Source organism: Haliotis cracherodii, unplaced genomic scaffold (genome assembly GCF_022045235.1).
Source record: "Haliotis cracherodii isolate W230 unplaced genomic scaffold, xgHalCrac1.p SCAF_11, whole genome shotgun sequence".
Classification (NCBI taxonomy): domain Eukaryota; kingdom Metazoa; phylum Mollusca; class Gastropoda; order Lepetellida; family Haliotidae; genus Haliotis; species Haliotis cracherodii.
In genome coordinates this window covers 38,406,647-38,431,293 of record NW_027266266.1, presented here as the reverse complement: position 1 = coordinate 38,431,293, position 24,647 = coordinate 38,406,647, and the positions used below count along the sequence as shown (strand labels likewise).

Here is a 24,647-nt window from a genome sequence, read left to right as displayed (position 1 = left end):
CCCCGTCCCATAAAGCGATCTTTTCGCTAAGGAGATCGTAACTCCCATATTTTAACATAGACTTACGACAGTCATAGCGCTACGACCGCCTTATGGCATATGGCTCTGGACACGATAGTGAACGATAGTTTGAGCAACGATCCACGACGTTTTGGGTAGGTTAAACCCGATAAGGCACGTCACAGCCGAAGGATGCTGTTCCTGGCATAACCCAGTTCGTTCAAATTCGCCATCCACCCCAGTTTGAACTTAGCTGGTTCCTGGTTCTAACCCTGCCGGGTGTCCTCACTGGGAAGTCAGTCTACACAATGGACAGACAGTTGGGGTGCCTGTTGGGAGAGAGTGGGTGGGTCGGGTTGAATGCCGCTTATTACTGCGTGTCGAAGGATGCTGATGAATCGCCCAAAAGACCCGTGGGTGCATGCTGAGAGGTCAAAGACTTATATCGGCGTGATCTATGAAACGTATGTCACATTTCACAAAGGTTTATTATATTTAAGTTTTCTTGATTAAATTCACAACAGCGTCGGGACAGTATGATACTGATACTAATCACTAACATAACGGGACCACTCAAAAGCAGGAACAAGGTGAATGATACTAAGCACGACAAAAGATCAATGTTTGTTCACATTTACACTCTCTGATGCCAGGAACGTATGCAATGCAATGATGTCTTTTACTAAAACACAAAACATCTATCTTTTTACAAAAAAACCCACAGGGGTCTCCTGTTAAAGATCAGACAGCTGTTCTAAAATATTATCATCTATCCTACATTCTGGGAGATGATAAATCTATACTACCCAAAAAAGGTTAAGGACCACGCGATTCTTTCATTTTACGATAGGTAATCTGTCATGGCCTGTCACAGTAATATGAAAGAATCGGGTGGTCGGTAATTCGGTTTGAGTAGTACAGACGTAGAAATGTTACCCATACTGTAAAATCTACCATGTCACTGAAGAATGCTTGATTCTGATTGGTCAAAATACCATTAAAATCAGGTTTGAGGTATGTAATATTTACATTTAAAACCTTGCGCTAAAGCGCCCGGTTCCAAATTAAATTATGAGGTATCCACCCGCGGTGAGGCTACCGTAAAATTCAAAACTATCATCTCATTGTATATCCTTAGTTCGGTTAAACACGCCAAATGATAGCGTTCTTGGACGGTATATTTCTAGCATGGTGGAAATACACGTATTATTTATTAACACACAATTCCAAAATTTGATAGACGAGATACATGTATTCCGTAGGCCATAAGGCCAATTGTCGCTGTCAAAGCTGTTTATCAAATATATAGCAGCAAATCCTCATTTAGACAAACATGGATAAAGTGAAGAATAACAAAGAATTCTGGAAAGAGGAATATCGGAATGTAAATGAAGCGGAAAGTTGATTTCCTGGCTCCATGACTTTCAAACAAGGCTCTCATCGTCGGAGAATGACCACACGTCTGAAAACAAAGCACAGAACACAATTAAGGTGAGAATGATCCGGTTGTAACGGGATGAGGGTTACGGATTGTTGTCGTAGTATTAAGGATCATTACCTACCGTTATTGTGGGCAGCTTTACCGTGGTCCATATTACATTCACCGTGCTGGGATCGTTCCACTTCTGACTCTTCAGATACACCTTTGTCCATATCCATACGAAACGATGTGTCTGAAATTCTATCATGTTTGTAACAACATCTGTCCGTTCCTTTATGTAAATTATTAACATCGCCAGATGAGTTTTCAGAAGTAGGGTCTGTTTGTGACTGATCCTCCTCTTCTACAGCATCTTTCGGAATTGGATCTAGGGTTGGAAACACCTGCACTTCTTCAGTATCTTGGGAAATGGGAACTGTCGTTGGAAGCACTTGAACCTCTTCAGTATCTGAGGGACTGGGGACTGTCGATGGATCATCTGGCACTTCGACAGTCTCTTTTGGAATTGAAACACCCGCTAACAAACCTTCAACATTATCTATATGTTGCTCGTTTAAAGTAGCCTGAGGATTAATGTCTACTTTTGGCAAATCTCCTACAATACTGTCAGTCGTAGGGCCAGCTATTACCAAATCAGGCACATTTTCATTATCTGTAGGACTTGGATCTACTGCTGGTCTATCTTGTACATCTAAAGTATGAGCTGGACTAGGATCATATGTTGGCAAAACTTCCACGTCTATCTTATCTCTAGGACTAGGACATGTCGATGGCACAGCGTGCACCCCCATGGTATCTTTCAGATATTTCCCAGATTCGACATGACTAGAGTTGTCTGATTCACAAACTATACTGTCAGGGATATCCACTTCACACAGATCACGAGGACCACCAGCCAGGTCTCCATGTGTTGATCTGTCTTGATCTTCAGCCACAACATCTTGACTCTTTCTTATGAACACCTCGTTGCCTGTACCCCCTCCACCAAGAGCAGCATCCACCTTCTGCTCTTCAATCTGGGATTTGTCTGGTATGACATCAGATGCGATATTGGGAGACTTTGTGACTGCTGAATCGATCCTCGTATGCAAGTGAGGGTTTGCTTTTCTATTCTTCTCCAAATGTACGGGAACATGGACATGACCAGACTGATCAGATCTACTAGGTCTGTGTGCAGTATACTCCCAGGAGGTTTTGTCTTCAATATCCGTACCAGACGTGATATGTACAATATCCCCCCTGGACGTTCTTTCTACAATATCCTCCCTGGGCGTTCTGTCTACAGTATCCTCCCTGGACGTGCTGTCTACAGTATCCTCCCTGGACGTGCTGTCTACAATATCCTCCCTGGACGTGCTGTCTACAGTATCCTCCCTGGACGTGCTGTCTACAGTATCCTCTCTGAACGTTCTGTCTACAGTATCTTCTCTGGACGTGCTGTCTACAGTATCCTTTCTGGACGTGCTGTCTACAGTATTCTCCCTGACCGTTCTGTCTACAGTATTCTCCCTGACCGTTCTGTCTACAGCATTCTCCCTGGACGTTCTGTCTACAGTATCCTTTCTGTGTACAGCATCCACCCCGAGCGTTCTCTCTAGGGAACTCTCTTTCAGAGTTCTCTGTAAAATATCCTTTCCAGACGTTCTATCTCCAGTATCCTTCCCTGGGGCATCACCCGATACTTTTGTAGAATTTACACTCGCTGATTCCGGAAAAGTGAAAGTGTTTTCGCCTTCTTTTATTTTCAGCAAGCGGGGTGAACTACTAGATTCCTTTCGCTTTTGCAAGAATCTGGATCTCGGTGATGAACCCAGTCTGTTACTTGACAGCCTCATGGAGTCTTTTGCCTTCAGATTCTTGTTCTTGAATGGCTTTTTGGGTTCATCTTTCCTGCTCTCGCTGCTGAAACCAGGATCTGGTATTGATGCTGCTGCCTCAGCTGAAAGACAGGAAGAAGTATCACATTGAGTTTATTTTGGTAAAATATTGAACACCTTTAATGTCACACCTTTATTAAACCAATATTCATATATAACACAAACACTCCCTACTAGACTAACATCTAGTCTCTGAAATGAACATATCGTACATACAAAAACAGTTATCTTAATAAAAATGTAATAAAAAGGAGCCCAGTGACTCTCTTCATTTTCATTGATACTGCAGTGATCTAGACTTGCCAAACATTATAGACTTGCATGGGCTGTATTTGATATATATTTGTATCAGGGTCTGTAAGACAGACTAACTCCCTACTACTATTTACTACTACTATTACTACTACTACTTATGTCAAGACTCATGATGAAAACAAGGCAATCCACAGTTTTCTCACATCAGCCAAAGATGTGGGACATAATCTCAATGTCAATGTTGATTTTTGTTGGTTCTGTACTGCAGGACGGTACAGAATTGAGTGTCAACCTAGCGAAATGCCATATCAAATCGGCCCAGACTTAATGAGAGGCTATCCGAACGACCACTCATTCGAGTTTACGTGCATGTGTTGAGGACAGCTACAACCCCACATAGTCCTTCGCTTGAATGAAGTCGCCTGGCCTGAAAAGTGAAACAGAAGGCTTTCTGTTTGCTGCTCAGGACTAGTCACTTCCCAGCCAAAACCGTCAATGTGTGATTTTGCATCAAAATGTAATTAAAAGATTATGTAATGAATTCAATGAGACTGTCCAACATATTGTCAGTGGATGAGGAAAACATGGCAAATATGCGGACCTAGCTTTCGAAATGTCACGCTTGCATCCCAAGTACCAAGTTGTGCGACTCCCCATTGTTCTCGGTGCCTCAGTTTGGTACCTCCCAATCTGATAACTGATATTGGGAGAGTACCCGGGTTTGCTACCAGGAATACAGCCCTTCTGACAATCTGGGTAATGCAGAAGGCTGCAGTGTCGGGGAGTCTTCACATTCTCCGAAAAGTATTGGGTGGGTTTGACTAGGCAGCGCAGCCTGGAAGAAGTCCCATTCGCTGTCTGGGCTGCGTGTATATAGGGCAAGGGCCCTGAGCTGATGATGAGCCTAACCAGCCTGACTGTGCCAGGATCAGCCAAACCCTCTTTGCTGCATTTTTAAAAATTTTAATCTGTAAAAGATAATAATAATAATAATAATAATAATAATAATAATAATAATAATAATAATGATGATGATGATAATAATAATAATACAAACCTACATGAAATCTAGACTTAACTGCAGTTTACGAGGAACCAATTCATTGCTCGAGAGAGCAGTACGTGAGTGTGTGTTTTCGACGCTTTTAGCCTCTAGTCCAGATGTTTTTGGCAGGAAAACCAGAAATGTGTGTCATACATTGTTGGGAATTGAACCAGACCTTCGGCACGACGAGCCAATGTCGTATCCACAAGGATACCCAATCGCCACTCGAGAACAGCATTAGTATTTTGTATTAAGTTCCACCGGCCATATAATTAACTGCCGGGAAAAAGAAAGAAATGTTGGTGGCTAAAATTAAAACAAACAGGAAATAGTTATTCGATCGATGGTGAGGTATTTGATACGGGTGTCATAGTTGCCTTTTAGAACTCAAGTTTACACTGTTTCGGCGACTGTATTCAGTCTAGTAACGTTTTGATAAAGTTTGTATCTTATTTTGTCAAATCCATTTTTCAGATGAAAACTTTCTTTTTACCACTAACAATATTCGTTGTTATGTATTCTGTGATTAAACCATGCGTTTAGTTAGACATTCTATTCTTCCTCAGGTAACCAGGAACATGTATACCTGGAAATAATGTTCCAGAACCACTTCTTTATTTTCACATATCCCGAACTGATAATTTCGAAATATATTCCCATGAAATTGATATCATAATGATAAATGACTTTGAAAGAACACTATGTGCTTGAACATGTTGCCAGATACTTAGTGATATAATATGGTGCAAACAAACCAAGGACGCTACTGATAGAGTTAAATACATTTTGCCATAGAACACTGTTTAAACCATGGCAGGGGATAATCGATTTTGGTTTCCGTCTTTCAATATGAATATGGCACATTGTAAGCAAAAACAGATGTGTTATTCCGTCAATTAATACAGGAAACGAATTAAGCAAATGCAGTTGCTGTGGAAATACATAGTAATTTAGAGATTTCTAATGGTTTTTACAGGTTTATGTGCTGAATGAACGAGCACTTACGTAAATGTTATCGGCACGTATACACCCGGAGAAAAGCTTTCTTTACATTTTCATATGAAATAGCCCACATTAACAAAATGGTATCCTGTCTTAATATTTTGATGTTACATGTTCATTTCCAGACAGAATAACCACAAACAAACACGATTATCTAATGCCATGCATTGTAACTGTACCGGTGCAATAATTATTCGACTACATGTTCAGTTGATTCATCTGCTTTTGTGCGTCATATGATGTGACCCCTACTGGAGGAATAGAAATTGTTTTTGCACCAACATTGTTTGTTTGTTTAACGCCGCAGACATATTCCAGCTATATGACAGCGGTCTGTAAATAATCGGGCTGGACCACACAATCCAGTCATTGACATCATGAGAATCGATCCACGCAATTGGGATCGATGACATGCATCAACCAAGTCAGCGAGCCTGACCACCCGATCCCGTTAGTCGCCTTTTACGACAAGCATTGTCGCCTTTTACGGCAAGCATGGGTTGCTGAAGACCTATTCCACCCCGCACCTTCACGGGTCACCAACATTGTCAGCAGGTTAAGGTGGTATATGAAACATATATCAAAATGAGATAAATGGCGTCTATGGACATTTTTCAAAGATACACGAAAGAATATATGAAAATAAAGAAGGGTTGTAAGAAGTTTGTCTCCAGGTGTATATTTTTTCAAGTTTCCTTTCCCAATTATTATTTCTTTTTTTACAAATCTATAATTCACTAATTAATAGACGGACGGTGAACCCGGGTTTCAACATCATAGTTAATCATTCCTCTTCTAGGTATAGGGGCGGTCGGGTAGCCTAGTGGTTAAAGCGTTCGCTCGTCACGCCGAAGACCTGGGTTCGAATCGCGACATGGGTACAATGTGTGAAATCCATTTCTGGTGTCCCCTGCCGTGATATGGCTGGAATATTGCTAAAAGCGGCGTAAAACCAAACTCACTCACTCACTCTTCTAGGTATACCAAAGATAGCTGCAACAAAAAGGGCCTGTGTATTGTGGGAACAAGGCACAATACTAACAGACAAACGGGCTTATATACAAATTTGACTTTTTACAATGTTGAATATGCAGCCTTAATGATCAGTGATTCAGTGTTCCCTGTATATTCATCAGGAATAACAAGTGTCTGGATTAAAGAATCACACACATAGGGTAATGTCACTTGTATATGTGTAGCGATAACAACCATTGACTGAATTTACAAAAATTTGTCGAAAAAATAGGGTTTTCGGATGAATACGGTGTGTGAAAGCGACAAAACCTTTCCATATTAAAAAACCCACTGCTGAAATCAGAGCCGACTATATCATGAGCATGTAAATGAATCACTATGAAATAGTGATGAGACCAGGTGTGTGCGAATGGATGAGCGTATCCTGTTACAAACACGCGCAACGGCGAGTCAACTACTCACCTGTAAAATCACGGTACAAGCCAAAATGAAGAATTGCATGGGACATATTTTTCATCACTGATACATCTTTGTCACTTTTTGAAAGCAGTACTAAGGCTTTGAATGTTGTAACATTGATTAAACTTCTTTTCAGCAAGTGTCGTATGACGCTCTTTGTAGAAAGAGCTTCCTCATACGTTGTGAAATGTAGACACCAAAGGCTGGAGCTGCTTGAATATTACTCGACATAAAGTGAAAATTGATTATTGGAGAGTTGAAGTCATCCTCCTTGTCAAAGAGTCTCATGGAGCGTTTTTGGTCTCTCAATCTTTATGCATAGATTTAACATGAAACAGATGGTATCACAGGTCGCCTTTGTTCTTGTTCAGGTGGGTAAATCAGTGGAAGAGAGAGTGTACATGTACAGTGTACAGAACAGTGTACAGTAATCCTATTCCGCAAATAAAAGTGACAAAACCCTTTAGTGCAAGTACATCAACACAGTATCCGGTCCATGTTGATCGACCATTGTGGGTTAAACGCAGTACACTCAAAGAAGCCTATCATGCGCGACGGGAGAATTAAAACCTATATTTAACGTCAATACCACAGGGAATACAACACAACACTGATGTCTCCCACTGCTACAATCGTTAATCGAAATTCACTGCAGTCGCAACAGTATAATCATGTGGCACTCCCCGAGGTGTTCTGTACTGATCGTGCACGCCTCCAACACTGCCAACACTGTGACTATACGTCGAGAGTCAATACAGTAAAAAACGCACTTATTTACACAAATACCTGGTCTCAGTCGTACACTGTACCTAGCTCACTGTGACCCAGCTATGCTGGTTTATTATCAGGCTTGAAATGTCTCGGGCGTGTAGCTAGGTATACACAACAACCATAAACCTCGTTCCATATCACGTCCTTCTCGAGTCTACCGCATAGTGACCTAGTGTCACATTGAAGTCAACTCGCTGATAAGCTGATATTCATGCATGTGTTGTGTTACGTGCGTCTGTCTGTATGCGTGGGTGTGTTAAAGTTGACTATGACCAACCGTGGGTAGTCCAGCACCGGGAATGCTGAATATCTGCAAGCAGGACCTGACTGGATGATAGATTGGCAAGTCTACCTAGCCCTAGATATATACAGAATGAGTGAGCATGTTGGGTTTAACGCCGCTTTTAACATTATTCCAGTTATATCACGGCGTGTCAGCTTAATGTGGGAGGAAAGCCCGAAGTGATGCAGGTCCCAGACATTTAACACTTCGGTGAAACCCACGAGCACGGGTATGGTTCTGACAAACCTAGGAACATAATCGGGGCGAACCGGGATTCGAACCCAGGTTTCTGGCATGCCCAAGGGACGCAACTCTGCACAGCGAATAGCGGCGCTTTAGACGACTGGGCCACCCGTGCCCCCATATATATAATTATATAAATTCCAGTGTAGGATATAATGCCGATCAAATGTGTCCGAAAACATTTATGAAATTGTTCAAATGTTCAAACCAATCTGTATTGGAAAGGAGCATTCATAAATATTGTTTTTCTGAGAGCGCGTTAAACAACAAACAAACATATATTTTTAGTTTAACAAATGATTTAAAAAACTACATGTTAGTCTACTTGGGATACAACAATGTAGGGTCTAGCGAAAGGTCGGCAAGGAAACACTTCACGTTCCTCATATGCTGAATGATAAAAAATTGGTGGGCGTATTTAATCGATCGTGCATGTCCTGTTCAGTGCTATCAGGCGTTTGATGTACTTCTCTACACAGTCGAATCTCCGACTGTCTCGAAGCATTGCTAATTTTGAAGCCTATATGCATCGTTCCCAAGTCGCATTTTTGATCACTGTGTGTATTTATTCAACATGTTATGTTGAATTCTGTAACGTTTTTGTTTCATTTCATATTGTTTCCAAATTACCATATTTAGTTTATGTTATTCCTTCAAATATGTTTTGGGAGGCATGGTTACCTTGTGGAGTAAGCCTTGGTTTGTCATACCGGATGTGATAAGTCCATACAGGATGGTTCAGGATGTTCACAAACTCAAATACGTTTCAACAGAACTAAAATATAGTTGAATGCTAGTTTAATTACATTTCAAATTAAATGCAAATATCAAATGTTTATTAGATTTTGTTTTAACAATTCTAAAGCCCTGTCGACTGATTTTGCATCCAGTACATTCATTTATCATGCAATTACCTTGTAGTATTTACATCTGTGGTTTGGATTCAAATGTTTAAAGATTAGATAGCGCATGACAGTTAAAACTATTCAAACGGCACCGGTTACAAAAAGGTTTTTAAAATGTTTGTAAATAAAATACAGATCGATTTAAATTTACTGTCAATCCCTTATATATTATGTTAGAATTACCATTTGATTTGTTTAGCCACCAGTAAGTATGCAAGCAGAAGCCATATAACCCAAGTGTTATGTGGGGTGAAGCAAGGTTGAATGCTGTGCTGGCCCTTCTCGTACAAACGCATATCCTTAAACCAGCCATTGATAGCAATGAGCCGCAGATCGATAGTCTGACTCGGATAGATCAACCTGCAGCAATAAATCTCGCCGCAGATTAACACGAAGGGCGGTGTGTTTACACACTTAAAACCGGGGTCAGACGAGGTCATAGGTTTGACATCATGACGTCATAGACACACATAAATGATAAATTTTCACGTCAAAAGGAAATCTGAATTTATAATCTTGTCTCTTTTTCACGACGACTGTTATTACGTTTTATGTAGATTATGTGCATATTTTTGAAGATGTCTGAATATTACAAAACTATAAAACGTAATGTATCGTTTAGGCGAAGGGGTGTTTTTGTAAGATTGAAATTCTTTAAAATTAGTTGTAGATATATATATCTTTAAATGCATTATTTTATACAAAATGTCAGGCACAGTCAAACAGTCGTACAGAACGTTCATTAATTTAAACACTAGGTTGTTATGGTCTCTATACATAAGCTGGTTAACCTGGGTTTTCCGTGACGTATGTAGTTCGGGTTACAAAAAATGTTACTATTTTACTTGGTGTCCCCTGCCATGGAATCTTTTGAATAGTGCTAAAAGCGTCGTAAAACCATACTCAATCACCCACTCACTCATAGTGGAATGAACACAAATATAGCGAATAGACGACTGAACAAAAACAATACCCCCGGGTTCATGGTTAGCATACCTGTTCATTTAATTTAACGAAGTGGAGATTAAAGAGAACGCTTGCTTAGCACAGTAGTGAAAGTCTCCGCTCTTCAAGTCCAATACCCAGTTTGATCCCTAAAATGAGCATAAAGTCTGAAACTCGTTCTTGGTATTCTTCCACGGTGATATTACTCGAATATTGCTGAAACGGCGTAAAACTATACTGACTCAGATGCATACTAATTGGAGGTCCTTTGAGTGGAATTCGTAATATGCGGAGCTGTTGTTTATAAATTAACAACATTACTGGATAGTCATATGTCAAATATGTCTACATTAGGACCGCGGCGTGTTCGTCCAACAATTACCTTCTTCCCTGGCAGACTGACATGGTTTCTCCTCTGACTTCGTTTCTTCCTCCTTTGTCTTTTCCTGAACGTCGTCTCGTGGAACGCGCATCGGAGAAGACTTCTTTAAGATACTTCGCGACATCGTCGACGTCGAGTTTACAGGACACGACCAAAATATTCCACATTTAAAACTGAAACTGAAATAAGATAAATACATTCAAAGGATGTTTCGTATTTTGTTTACTGACAGAAAAAGGTGTTTCCTTAAGCTAAGTACACACTAAAGTTATTTACCGAGGGGCCAAGTAATCTATACCTCTCAGTTAATTTTATCATGTGTTTGATTTTCAAATATTAATCTTAAGTTACCAATATTATATCCAACAATTGAACAGTTCAGGCGCTTAGTCAGCACTGAAAGATTACTTCTACGTGGTTTGATTGTTTAAATACAATTTGATTTACAACTTTTAAAAAACATTTTGTTTTCATTATACACAACTGCTCAAGGGTATCGTAAACATTTTATCTTAGAAAATCAATAAATATAGCTTTTTCACACATAGTTAGGGTTGCAAATGCATTTCTTAACCCAGCCTTCATAAAGCCAATTTATTTTTACACAAAATGACCAAGCCCCAGATTACGTTTAGGCACTGTTGCAGGAATGAGTGATGGTTAGATAGACGAAATGCATGACAAATTGGCACTCAAACGTCCAGTTCTGCATCATCAACAATACATATAATTGTCCCACTTTAACAATAATTACATACATTAAATATAAACACGTTGACTGATGTCATATAATCAAAATACGCGTATAGATCCATTCATATTTGCAAACGTATTTCTGTTCTTTTCCTATTCATGACTTGCATACTCAACAATTACAGAGTTGCTCACAAGGCATGCCTAGGCTGATACAGTGTTAAACCTTTCCGTTTTGTTTGATATTTAATGCCTTACTCAGCAATACTCAATCTATATAATCTGGTCCAGGCAACCCAGTGATTTCCATCATGAGCAATTAGGACACAATGACATGCAATGGACCAAGTCTCCCAGTCTGTCCCCCCCCCCCCCCCCCCCCCCCCCCCCCCACACACCTACCCGATCTATAAGTCACCTCTAAAGACGTGCTGTGCTGGAGACCTTTATCAAATACCCTGAACACATGTTGTGTGAAAGCTTTAACTACGTTCATATAGTGTCACGTTTGGCATACTTATATTGGTCGTAATGTGGTATTCTTCCCCCAGGTCTAAATGTAGGCATAAATAGAGGCCGACATACATAGCCTCCTTGCCGACCACACCCCACACCCTCATGCTCTCTATCCACATTGTATACAGTACGATTACACACCTTCACCCGGTTTAATATAAGCCTCCCTCGCAATGACAAAGCATTCCTGCCTACATTTTTAATATCTTCCTTTTTTTATTCACATACTTTGTACTTCAGTTTTTAAAATCTCTGCAAGAAATGACAACTAAATATGTGTTAATGTTACATGAATCTCAACACGTCATACGACAGGCATTAAATAATTTCAAAGGGCGTTGTAGAAATATTAGTGCGTAGACACGCATTACACTCCCTGCACATGAATCACAACTATATTCTATAGTGCTATGCTATATTTGTCCCACTGGTAATGGAATATTGATTTCGGTCGATCTCAATGTCAGTCGTACTGCGTATTATATAAACCTGATATGTCGTGTATATTATATAATGTGTAGTGTATATTCGAATCTACTCAAATATGTTAATTCATATACTCGTAGTGTTCACTCCTCTGGCCATATGTCAGTATGACCATCTTTTTTGTAGGTAACATGTCAGCCCGACAATGGCGTACAAATAAATCGTTTAAACAAGTTTCCAGGCACGGTGGTCATTGTCACCAAGCTGTCACAGATTAAAATGTCAAATATTCAATAGGAAACAGCTCTAACCACTGAACTAAATATCAGCGACACATACCTCAGCTCGTTGGGGAAATCTCCATAAGAAGTATAAGAAGAACACGTATCCTAGCTTCAAGCACCGGTCTCACACGAATAGGTAGCAATGAGTGAACGCTAGTATTTGCCCTGCACCACCGACGTCTGGATCACACACTGTGTGTGTGACAGCGTACTAACACAGGTAATGTGGGACTAGCCGCCATTGTTGTGGTATATTCGCGTTTACAGCGATACGATCTATGAGCGGAGATCGTAACAGTTGGCCGCAGGTGGTTGCGTGTATGGCAATGCCTAAAATACTATTCAATAAAAGGGGGTGCGCAGTATATATAGGTCTTATCATCACAGGTATTGTGTTCGCTTCGAAGCGATCGTCTAGCCTTGCTATGGCGTTATATCGAATAAAAAGGCGTGACATGTAGAGAATCTTGTCAAATTGATAAAGGAATGGCGAGTGTTAGAAATGTTTCCCAACAGCACAATACACACTTTGACACAACCCATGCGCAGGTTATATACGCCTTAACATTTGATCGGGCTAATCAGATATGTCAATGTATTTAAACATACGCTTGACATATTATGGCAATCAGTTTTGTTTATAATGGAGTGTAGGTGACTATGGTTTTACGCCGCTGTTAGCGATAATCCAGCAATATCAAGGCGGGGAACACCTGAAATGCGCTTCACACATTTTACCCTTGTCGGGAATCGAACCCGGGTCTTCGGCGTGTCGAGCGAACGTCTTAACCACTAGGCTGCCCCAACACCCGTTTATAATGAAAAAAGAGAAATATAGTATAATATTGCTGTGTATGTATGTGATATGTAATTGTCTATCAAACGTTGTGTAGTATATGTGATATGTAATTGTCCCAGTTGACGTTGTTAAGGGCGAGGGGGTAGCTCTATGGGCCAGGTACAATGTGTGAAGCCAATCGCTGTTTCTTCGGCGTGACGACGAACCTGAATCATAGAGCTACCTCCCTCGCCCTTAACAACGTCAACTAGGAAAATTACATATCACATATACTACACAACGTTTGATAGAGATATTTCAATGTTTCCATTACCGTTGGAGTAGCCTAGCTGTTAAAGCGTTCGCTCGTCACGCCGAAGACCCGGGTTCGATTCCCGACTTGGGTACAATGTGGGATGCCCATTTCTTGTGGCCCGCCATGATATTGCTGGAATATTGCTAACAGGAGCGTAAAACCGTCACAAATAGGTTCATGAGACTTAAGTGTTTATCAGTTCTATGTGCATATTCCACAGTAGAGGTTAAGCCACGATGAATTAAGAAAGTACGTAATAAATTGTTTCATTCACACACAAAAACATTGTTTATATCAATATAGACAGTGTCAATAATATCATGCAAAGCAATGTACCATAATTCTTACAGCAATTATGAAGTAGTTTATAACCTCAATTTTGAATCCATCTTGGCAAGTCTACTTGTCCCCGTGACATTGCGTGTGTAGTAATGAATGAGAGTTGTTCCGTTTGTACAATCGGGCAGTGTCTTCCCGACAAAATACGCTTGTTACTGCGGCTAATGTGGCACAAACACTCAGGTGTCCCCGAGGGCTTGTGAATATTTGTCATATATGCATTTACCTGTCTTTTTTTGAACAAGGTAATATTCCTTGTTGTAGAATACAAATTACGACCAGACACCCGTCGGATGTGTGAGAAAACCAGCCCCACCAAAGAAGGGCAAAGTTAGGAAATATATACATCTGTATTCATAATATCAAATATGATTGACCATACATGTGTAAACAGGACACATAGCACAACAGACCACACGCATATGGAAACAACCGTAGAACGACTAAGCGTCCACGCGTAAGCGGCTGATATTTCGTAGGGACATTATTTAAACTTGTTTTAAAACCATTCAAATGTTTCATGTAAACAAAGAAAAACTTAATGAAACATTAATTAGGAAACAGATTGAAATGTTTAAAGTATTCAGGAGAAGGACGTCATTCACGAGGGATTGTCAGTGGAAAATACGTCTTCTAAAGACATGATGCATGGGTAAAGGTAGGGAGTGCCCACAATAATGGATGTTCCATAGAGCCATAGGCCCGAATTAAATAGACGCTTTGAACTATGTACAAAACCGAAATATATTTGTGGAGAGGGTCAGACGAGGGTAGGACGTACAGGTTCAAGCCACAATACTTGACTCTATGAATAATTTATATATCGTTTTGAAGGTTGTATGCCCGTAGAGCATTCACTTGAAAAGGTAAAAAGGCTCATGTATGTTTATTGCAAATAGAAACTCCTAATCAGTATATTGATGTGAGGAGTAACACACAGTGTCTGCTCATCTGAACATATGATGAGTTAAGAGTGATGTGCTATGTGAACATATTACACGAAATACGAACAATTGGCGTCAAGTACTGCCTTGCACATGTCCTTGGACGAAATATAAACACGGATCACACATCAGGAAATGTTTCCCCACGCTACCTGCTCTACATGCGTAATCGGTTACAGTGTTTGTGGTTCAGAGTGACGCTGGCTCACGCGACAATCCAACTCGTCCCATCTCAGAAAACCGTTAATGTCTGGCGCTTAAGAGGGCAAATAGACAACCTGGACACTGTGGTTACATAGGATTGCTGTTCTGTTGTATGAGGTCTAGCATTATTGTGTTACAGGGTGACGTTCGGGGATCCGTTATTATGGGAACAAGATGCGACTGTACTACGTCCTCATAATAACTGTGTATCGTAAAATAGCCTTGAACTTGCAGCAGGTTTGTTTTAACAGTGTGGGAAATCATCACCCATATCATTACGCTGCCACCGCCACCACCTCCCGCTTGCAGTTGGCGACGTCGCTACACACCAGCTCCTCTACCAGCTCATTGTACGATACATCGTTGAACAAAACAGTTCTCCTTCTGTGGTCAGGTTTGTTTATTTGATACCACTAGCACTTCTGAGGTGCCCACGCTGAACGCTATGCCCAACAACACGGGGCTGTATAAAGGCACCATCTACTGCAGTGGCTATAGAATCTATAGAATCTATTGAAGAATCAGGTAATGTGACATACAACACTGATGCATATACTCTCCAGTCAATATATTTAACATGAAGGTGACTTAAGGTTTACTCATATGTTGATTCCGTGATGGACATCCAACAATGGACATCCAACCATGACAGTGAAGAATGCTTGATTCTGATTGGGCAAAACAGGATTAAAGTCTTTTACACAGATACCGGTTCCGTGCGTGTAAATACATACAATGATATTGATGGTCGTCGTCGATATCCCATCACAATTGTAACCGTTCGGTATCGGAACATTATCGGATAATTGGCGACGATTTGACATTCTAGACTTTAACCTTGGTTTGATGATGAGATGACAACACACAACGAAAGTGTGTCTTTGCAAACAAATAACATTTCTCAACTGTTCGGAACATGTTCCGTGGGATTGAACCACCGATTTTCCACTCTCTGGGCAGATGCTCTGTCTACTACACCACGGGGCGGTCAGAAGCTACAGACACTCGACTCGAACCCGGTGTTTACAGGCCGTAACACCACCCTGGGCAGTCCTTCCCCGGGAAAAAAGTTAGTAGTGATAATGTATATTAACCCAGCGGCGACAGTGGTCAAGATTCCGAGATGGGCGAAGCAGGGAATCAGGGAAGATGAGCCATCCTCACATGAACGCTGGCTCCAAAGCGATGAAATGCGTGAGAGACGAAATGTGAGAGAGATGCGTAAACACGCTCTTGTCCAACAATATATACAGCCTCACAAGCTGCTGAAAGTTTCTAGACCGTGCCCTCGCCAGTCTAGCAGCACTGGATCATTACATATGGAATATTTCTAATTGCGGCTTTCAAGAAAAGCTAAAGTACAGGAGATATAACTGTATACCAAGCAACTAAGTCCTACATTTAGCTAACCCACAAACATAATATAATGGTGCTGAAAAACCAGGATCATAATGAGGGCCACGGGTGTATTGGTGTATTGGCCCACTTGCACAGAGCAATCTTGCCGTTACGACTATTGCAATGATAAAGGCATCACTCACATAGAAGACTACAGGAGTTGCGTCCCTTGCAGCTTTGTGACGCCATGTTGAAACAGACATAAAATGGCTGTTCCCCATCACTCGTCCTTTATACATTTTGCCCACCTTTTGTGTGAACCTGAGTTCCAATGAGGAATGAATGAAGGGATTAACCCAAATACAATAACAATATTGCGGTTTCAATGTTCTTTGTCCTGGCCAAAGCAAAACCCTGTTTGTCAGCATAGGAGGCGACGATGTCCACAACGAGAACACAATGTCCTTTTCTTGTATCATATGAGTGAGTGAGTGGGTGAGTATGGTTTTAGGCCGCTTTTAGCAATATTCCAGCAATATCACGGCGGGGGACACCAGAAATGGGCTTCACACATTGTACCCATGTCGGGAATCGAACCCGGGTCTTCGGCGTGGCGTGCCAACGCTCTAACCACTAGGATACCCGACCGCCCCTGTATCATATGAAAGCAAATCAACCACTCAGGGATATCTAAATGTCCGAGTTCAAGGTTACTGGTTCACCTGTTCACCCAAAACCTACTACCACCATCAAAGAATAATTTCGGAACTTTTTAACTGCAAGGGCACATCTATTATTCCATCAATGAGTGAGCAAGTGATAAACGTATTTTTAAGGTTTTAATATATCTCAGGACAGCCGTATCAACTGTGTGTAAGCACATTTATCTTTGACTCAAATTGTTCGTCTTTACTTCAGGGTCCCTACGGGGATAATTATTATGTCTTAACACATACTATATGAAAGAACTTGAAAACATGCTGCTTGTCATCAGTATCATGCACTGAACAAAGGTCTATCAAAGCAAAACGGGAAGGAAAGAGACTCTTAAATTGCGCAAATTATACCTTCATATAATTCAGAGAAGATACCAAGGACACAGTGAATGCATGTGTATTGTATTACATTTACATTCGCAGCTCAGTAATGGGCTTCCGTTATACTAAATGGAGTGATGGCCAGTGACAAGTATTAATTATCCCTATATAGTCAGATTGTTAAACGTGATGAGATTAGGGTGAACATGAATCCTACGACAGATCATATCCGCTAAAAGATGGGCAGAATAATTTTATTGTCGGCTGTGACTTTGATATATTCTGTGATGGGTTCGAAAATATACTGTTACCAGTGATCAACCAGTGTGTTATGGATAACAAACAAAGAGAGTTTATCTGCACTTTGGGCCTCAAGATCAATTCTACAATTATTCAAACGAATTATATTGCAAATGAACGCAATGTGAACAATATCATAGGTAAACCTACATTAAACAGAAAGTTCATTTTCAGTATAAATACTTTCATCATTAGCAAATGCACCAGACATACATTACGCTGATGGATAGAACAAATAGTGTAAATCATGTGCACAACCATGGGTCCACAATATTTAAGTGAAGGTGAGAAAATAATCACAGACCTGCTAAGGCTATGAATTATTCTTCTGTCAATAAGATGAGCTTTAATATTACAATAAAAATACCAAATTCAGTATTTCAAAATATTTAAATCACGATAACTATCTGCGTTTGAGACTGTCACGTCTTTATACCACCCAGGAAGATCTGGGATAGAATAGGTCTTCCGTCTTGCCGTGAAGGCGACTATGCTTGTCGTAAGAAGCAACTGGAATCTGGTGGTCAGGCTCGCTGACTTGGTTGATGCATGTCATCGTATCCCAATTGTGTGGAGCGATGCTCATGATTATAATCAGACCGCCGTCCTGGGCTGGAATATTGCTGAGTGCGGCGTTAAACAAGAAACAAAAAAGACAATCCTACGTTTGAAGCAGCTGATTGGAGAGTGGCAACAAAGCAGAGGCCTAATAATGACAGATTGGTTCTTCTTTCTTAATCACTGTCGGAAGGCATTTTGAAATAATGATATGCTAAAATGTAGAACTGAGTTTAGTGAAATATTCGGATTATGTGTGGCAAAACATTATGATTAGAATTCTCTGATTATAAATTTTAGGGGCACGAGGAAGATTTGTTTGCCTCACAATGAACAGAGTAACATCGTAATCGTAATAGTAAGTCTGGAACTAAACCATGCAGGACTGGCGCTGCTTTCTTAACGCCTGATTACATAATGTTTTGCATGCATCTGGGGAAAGCAGATGTGAAACACTATATTTGCATATATGCAGCGACATAGTTTAATCAATGATAGCACTGCAAGCTACACCAGGTAAACGGTGATAACCGAGTGTTCTTGACACCAAGGAGATGGTGACCACGGGTGCCCCGCAACACTGATTACGTGATGATAACCCAGAAAATGCATACTTGTACCTTACGCGAACCACTTAGGTGTAGAAAACGTCGAACCATACCAGGACGAGACGACCGCGTTTCACGAATCTGTCATGGAGAAGGCACAAGGTTGGAATGGAGAAAACTCAAGTGATACATATGCCAGAGAAAACCACAGACTTGAAATAGAACTACAGAAGTGTGATGTTTACGCTGCAAGTCTCAAGACAGATATTGAACGATTTATAGTATTGAATGAGACGTGTCAGTCCCAAATATCACAACTGAAAACAGCTCAATCAGCTGAACATGTTACCTCTAAATCCGGATCACCTGTGTTGACAATGTCAATGACGACACTCAGGCCAGAAGAGGAGAAACGTAGGATCCTGATTGTTCCATACTGGTCACATTCCCAGCATCACTTCCGTCAGCTCACTATTCACAGTAACTCTCTCAGTGAATATCCGTTTCTCTCCATGAGGACGATGTTATCTGTCGCCTATATAGCAAAAACGAAGAAACTTCTCATAGGATTACACGAGCCTGAAAAGATAGTGTCATCTCCCCTGGATACAAGTCACGTGACAGTGCTAAAAATAGGTGTGGCGGCAACTTGAATGGAAGTGGATGAAGATCGGGACATCGAATTCATATCCACATATCGACCCCGATACACAGTCAGCCGCATGTCCACACAGGACAAAAACTTTGCTGACACCATTGACATATCCAAGTACGAAAGCTATACAAGGCAAATAACCTTTGACACAAGGAAAAAAAAGATATATTAGTGTAGTAACCAGAGAATGTTCACAGTAGCATATGATGGTCGAGGTCTGGCAACATTAGCCACAGGACGTAGTATGTCTGCTGTAACTCTAGATCAGACAGCTGGTGTGTTGTATTTTAACAATGGGAGGAAATTCATGAAGATGACAATGTCCAATAATGTGAGTACAGAGGTGACCACACTGAGAGCCTATCCTCGCAACATAAGACTGTACAGAGGCACCATCTACTTCAGTGGCTGTGATCCTCCTCTTGTAGGTGCTGTTAATGTGACATACAGCTCTGTACCGTATAATCAGCACTACATACGCATGGTTGGGGGCAGTACTCTACACCTGTGTTTGATTCCGTGAATTCTATAATGGATGTTCTTCAATGATACAGTAGAATGCTTCAAAGTGGTCAAAACAGGATGAATATTTCATTTCAAACCTCTACTATACCAACTCTTTCCCCACAAATTAATGAATTCCTCGACATGAAAACAATCGTGTGTAAACAATTAGTAACGTTTATAAATCCTTTATGTTCGGTACTCTATTCATTGAAACAAACGATAATAAACGCAAATTAAAACAGTAGAAAAGTGTAAAAATTATTCAGGACAATATATTGTTAACAAACCTTTTTGCAACCGATATTCATCGCCATCTCTGAAAACCTCCAATTCAGCGTTCATTCAACATGGGCCGGCAGTTTGTTACTGTGAGCACAATTTTCTTCTTTGATTGGCATTTAGAAGTTGGAGTATTACGTAAGGATAAGATTTTTAGATGAACAACTTCTTTATTACAATTAAGAGCAACCTTTCGGTGTGGGTTTTAAAACTGTTATCAAGCAAGTGCTACACCGACACGTCGCTCTTAATTGTAATAAAGAAGTTGTTCATCAATAAATCTTACTTACGTGAACACCGTTGTTTTGCAATAAGGTTATTTACGTAGATTACATCGTATTGTTTATATTTGATAACGATCAACCCTACAAAAATACACGAAATATGGTTTCAGTGATGAATATTTGATAATTGTAAAATTGGTTTGTGTACATAACTAGTGTAGCTAGTTTTCTTTCCGATACATTAGGTGTTTTCGAACATGTGTGTATTTTATGTAATGTTTGTGTTGAGAATTGGTTATTCATTCACAGAATAAAACAAACTATTATTATTTTAAACATCAAGTTGTAACATTAACTCCTGAAGTATATAAATCTTACCACACTATAAAGGTTTTTGTATAAACGGAACTTCTAATACCCCCACAACCCCAAAGTGAAAGTCCGTTCTGGGGTGTTCATCTTTAAATCATTACTTGGCTTATAAATACTAGGCAAGCAACGTATTGAACGTACACCAGGACCAGACCAACGGGGCATACAGAGAAACAGACTAAAAATACTTTGAAAGAAATAGACATAGAGAGACTAAATCTGACATGGACTACTGAGGTACAACAGTTCCAGCAGCTGAGTATCGCAGAGTGACCAGTGCGTTAATGATTCTGGTTTGTGAATCATTGCATACTATAGGTGATCCCAGGTGAAATGAATTGAACTTTGCTTTCATGGTTATTGCACTTACAGAGCGACGTGGATGTATATATATGTGTGTGTGTGTGTGTGTGTGTGTGTGTGTGTGTGTGTGTGTGTGTGTGTGTGTGTGTGTGTGTGTGTGTGTGTGTGTGTGTGTGTGTGTGCGAAAGCTTTGTCTCCAGGTATAGGTGAGGTGAAATGGGGTTTAACGTCGCGTCCAAGATTATTACGTTTATATAGCGGCGTGCATGTACGCAATGCATGACAATATCCACAAGTATTATACTATACCTATGTTATACAGTATGCAGTAGAACGTATACTATTCTATGATTCCTTAGGCTCTTTCAAATTATGCGTTTTTCCCTCTTTAAGTGTGTGTGCATGTTTCCTTCTTTGTATGCCATTTAGTTTATTTTTTGTGTGTATTGATCCTCTTTAGGTCTAATTCCCTTTTGTTCCCCCTAAGGTCTAACTGCCTCTTTGTGTCCAATTGTGCCTATGCCCCTCTTTTTGTCCCATTGTATTGTGTATTTGTCCCCCTTTGTATCAATGATTGTTACTGGATGTTCGAGAGTGACTTCAAACTGCTAATTCTTACGTACAAGTGTGTGAATGGAACAGCTCCATCTTAACTCAATGGCCTTGTCTATGTGTTCCAGCCATCTAGGACCTTGCGGTCAGGTGACAAACTTCAGCTGGTTATTCCCACAATGAAACTTACATCCTCTAGTGCCTGAACCTTTCAAGCAATTGCTTAAGAAATACAATGTTCTTGCAATTGCCTTAGAACAACACCTCGCTTGATTCGATTCCCGACATCGGAACAATATGTGAAGCCCATTTCTCGTGTACCCCGCCGTGATATTGCTGGAATATTGCTAAAAGCGGCGTAAAACCATACTCACTCACTCACTCAATACCTAACGCATATGTATGTGTGTTGTCTGCGCTTTCAGCATGTTTTGTTGCGTGGAGGTTAGCGCATTATGATAATTCTTCTTTTTATTAGAATCTATAACAGTATACCCAGCATATGAACATGCATGCCAATTTCCTTCTTTGCCTGCTACTCCTTGTGTCTAATTAATTGTAGTTTCTCGTAATGCATGTCCAATGCCTTTATGCGTCCCCGATGTAATTTGGAAACGATGACAAGCAAGCTTTAAGGTCGCCGAGTCTCTCCCACAACCGAATAAAACTGTCACACTATATATATGTTTGCTAAGCATTACAATTCAAACCCTCGAAGCATTTACATTTACAGGACAACGGAATAATGTCCGTTTCGTTTCACTGAAAACCTGATTACTTTCAATAGATCGATAATACTTATCGTCGGCAACATAGTTCGTCACCTTGTATCGAAACATGTGTTAGGTTATCTCAGCTCCTGTTAGATATTTGGGTAAAGGGGAAAATACATCGGAAGATGTGGAAATACACGGGTTGTAATATTTGTATCCCTTATTTCAAAGCTGACCTCCTCAGAACAAGTGAAACTCTATGTGGACTTACTGTCTACAATATGAAAAAGCTGTTGTGAAGAAAACAATTATATTAAATGGAGAAAGTAGTCTATTGAACAATGATAACATGGCCCATATGGGTCTTTAGATTCAGACACACAACGTTGTTTATGCCTGATCTTCATTTCAGGAAAAGTGTAAAAAAAAGACGATTTTATTTATCATATCCCCATTCCTGCGAACTGTCATTGTAATACATTATTATTAAAATGATTTCTGTATTTCGAGTGTTATTGACTGCAGGTGTATTCACAATAGTTCAAGTATACGCTCGTGACGTGTGCCGTTCTGAGAAGAAACGAATTTACCTTCTTGGTAAACATATAGAATAGACGATACAGAAAAGCGTTTAGTTCATTTTATAAAAAAATAAATACGATATTTACCCTTTCATCAAATATATTCCCATTTCACTATTAAAATTTTGAAAATATATAAAACATCTTTTGGGAAACTTTAAATTCCGCTGGTTCCAGAGTTGTTGGCGTTATACCTATATATACCGATTGTCATATCTCAACCGCTTTTGGATGCCATAAAACAATGTTTCATCGTGAAATAAACGTTTCGCTCTTCATCGAGCTTTGTGATTTATTGCGACGCTATCTTATATAATTTGTTATAGTATATGATAAAAAAAAGTTGTTATAAGGCAATTTTCATGTCATACCCCAACTCAACCCTCGACCTCCATATTAACGCCCGAGCTTCGGCTGATATGGGGGTCTCGGGTTGAAGTGGGTATGGTATTAAAATTGCCTCATAATAACCTCTAAGTATTGCAATATACTGTTGTAACAAACACGAGTTTCAAATAGGTTTACCATAGCATTTAGATTTAATTGTTGGTTGGTTGGTTGGTTTGTTGTTTAACGCCGCACTGAGCAATATTCCAGCTATATGACGGCGGTTTGTAAATAATCAAGTCTGGACCAGACAATCCAGTGATAAATATCATGAGCATCGATCCACACAATTGGGATCAATGACATGCATCAACCAAGTCAGCGAGTCTGACCACCCGATCCCGTTAGTCGCCTTTTACGACAAGCATAGTCACCTTTTACAGATTTAATTGTACTGGAATTGAACCACAACTCTGTCTTTGCTGGTAGTCTGATCCCAACAGTAACAAATGTTTTGTGAATACTGAAATAGGGGAAAGGATACTTTCACTAGGAGAAGGTTTATTTTTCAAATATGCAAATACACAATGTTATTAAGACACATAGTTACTACATGCAATCGTCAGATTGTAACAATGAGAAAAAAAGGAAACAGGTTTGTAAAAATAGTATTGGCATTCTAACCAGACAGGACCTTCACAAGTACACAATCGCACACAATACACCCAGGTATAATTCCCCATAGTGAATAAGTTTCATGAAGTCCTAATCCACTGTTGACCGTGATGGGTGAATCGTATAACCATCACGGTGAAATTATATAACCGCGTCAGCGCCAGAGACTGATCAGCCTGCTAACAAGAGTACATTAAACATGTCATAAATGCAATACACTTATTAGACGGTGCACTTCAGAACATGCCGTCTTACATGGGGTATGTACGCCCTCGTCCCTCATATTCATGTTGCTGAACATCGATGACGTGCATGCCAGATCAAAAATGTTTAACGAATGTCCTTTGTGACATATGATGTGGTTTTTTAAACTGAAGATCATAAAACATTCATGTATTCGGATTCATCGAGTACGTATATTATGTGCCTAATGTTAATTATCCGTTTTTTTATTTTGAAGTTGCCAAAACCTACCCAACTCGTTTTATATTGAATACTGGGAGATTAAAGAGTTAGAGGGTGTAATATATAATATATTATAGATTATTTATTATACAATATAGTCTTAAGAAAAGCATGCACTTCAGTAAACTAC

General features: G+C 40.0%; 1 protein-coding gene and 1 pseudogene across 1 annotated transcript; one reads left to right on the top strand and one right to left on the bottom strand.

Annotated features, from left to right (window-relative positions):
• Nucleotides 1–453: 453 nt before the first annotated feature.
• LOC139455755 (enolase-phosphatase E1-like) lies at nucleotides 454–12,820 on the bottom strand. Its single transcript, XM_071237299.1, has 4 exons — nucleotides 12,558–12,820; nucleotides 10,584–10,762; nucleotides 1,563–3,380; nucleotides 454–1,462 (listed from the first exon to the last, which is right to left on the bottom strand). Exons 2-4 carry the CDS (start codon nucleotides 10,705–10,707, stop codon nucleotides 1,425–1,427), a joined length of 1,980 nt encoding a protein of 659 aa, XP_071093400.1. The 5' UTR covers nucleotides 10,708–10,762; nucleotides 12,558–12,820; the 3' UTR covers nucleotides 454–1,424.
• Nucleotides 12,821–16,165: 3,345 nt separating this feature from the next.
• Nucleotides 16,166–20,042, top strand: LOC139455072 (uncharacterized; annotated as a pseudogene).
• Nucleotides 20,043–24,647: the final 4,605 nt, after the last annotated feature.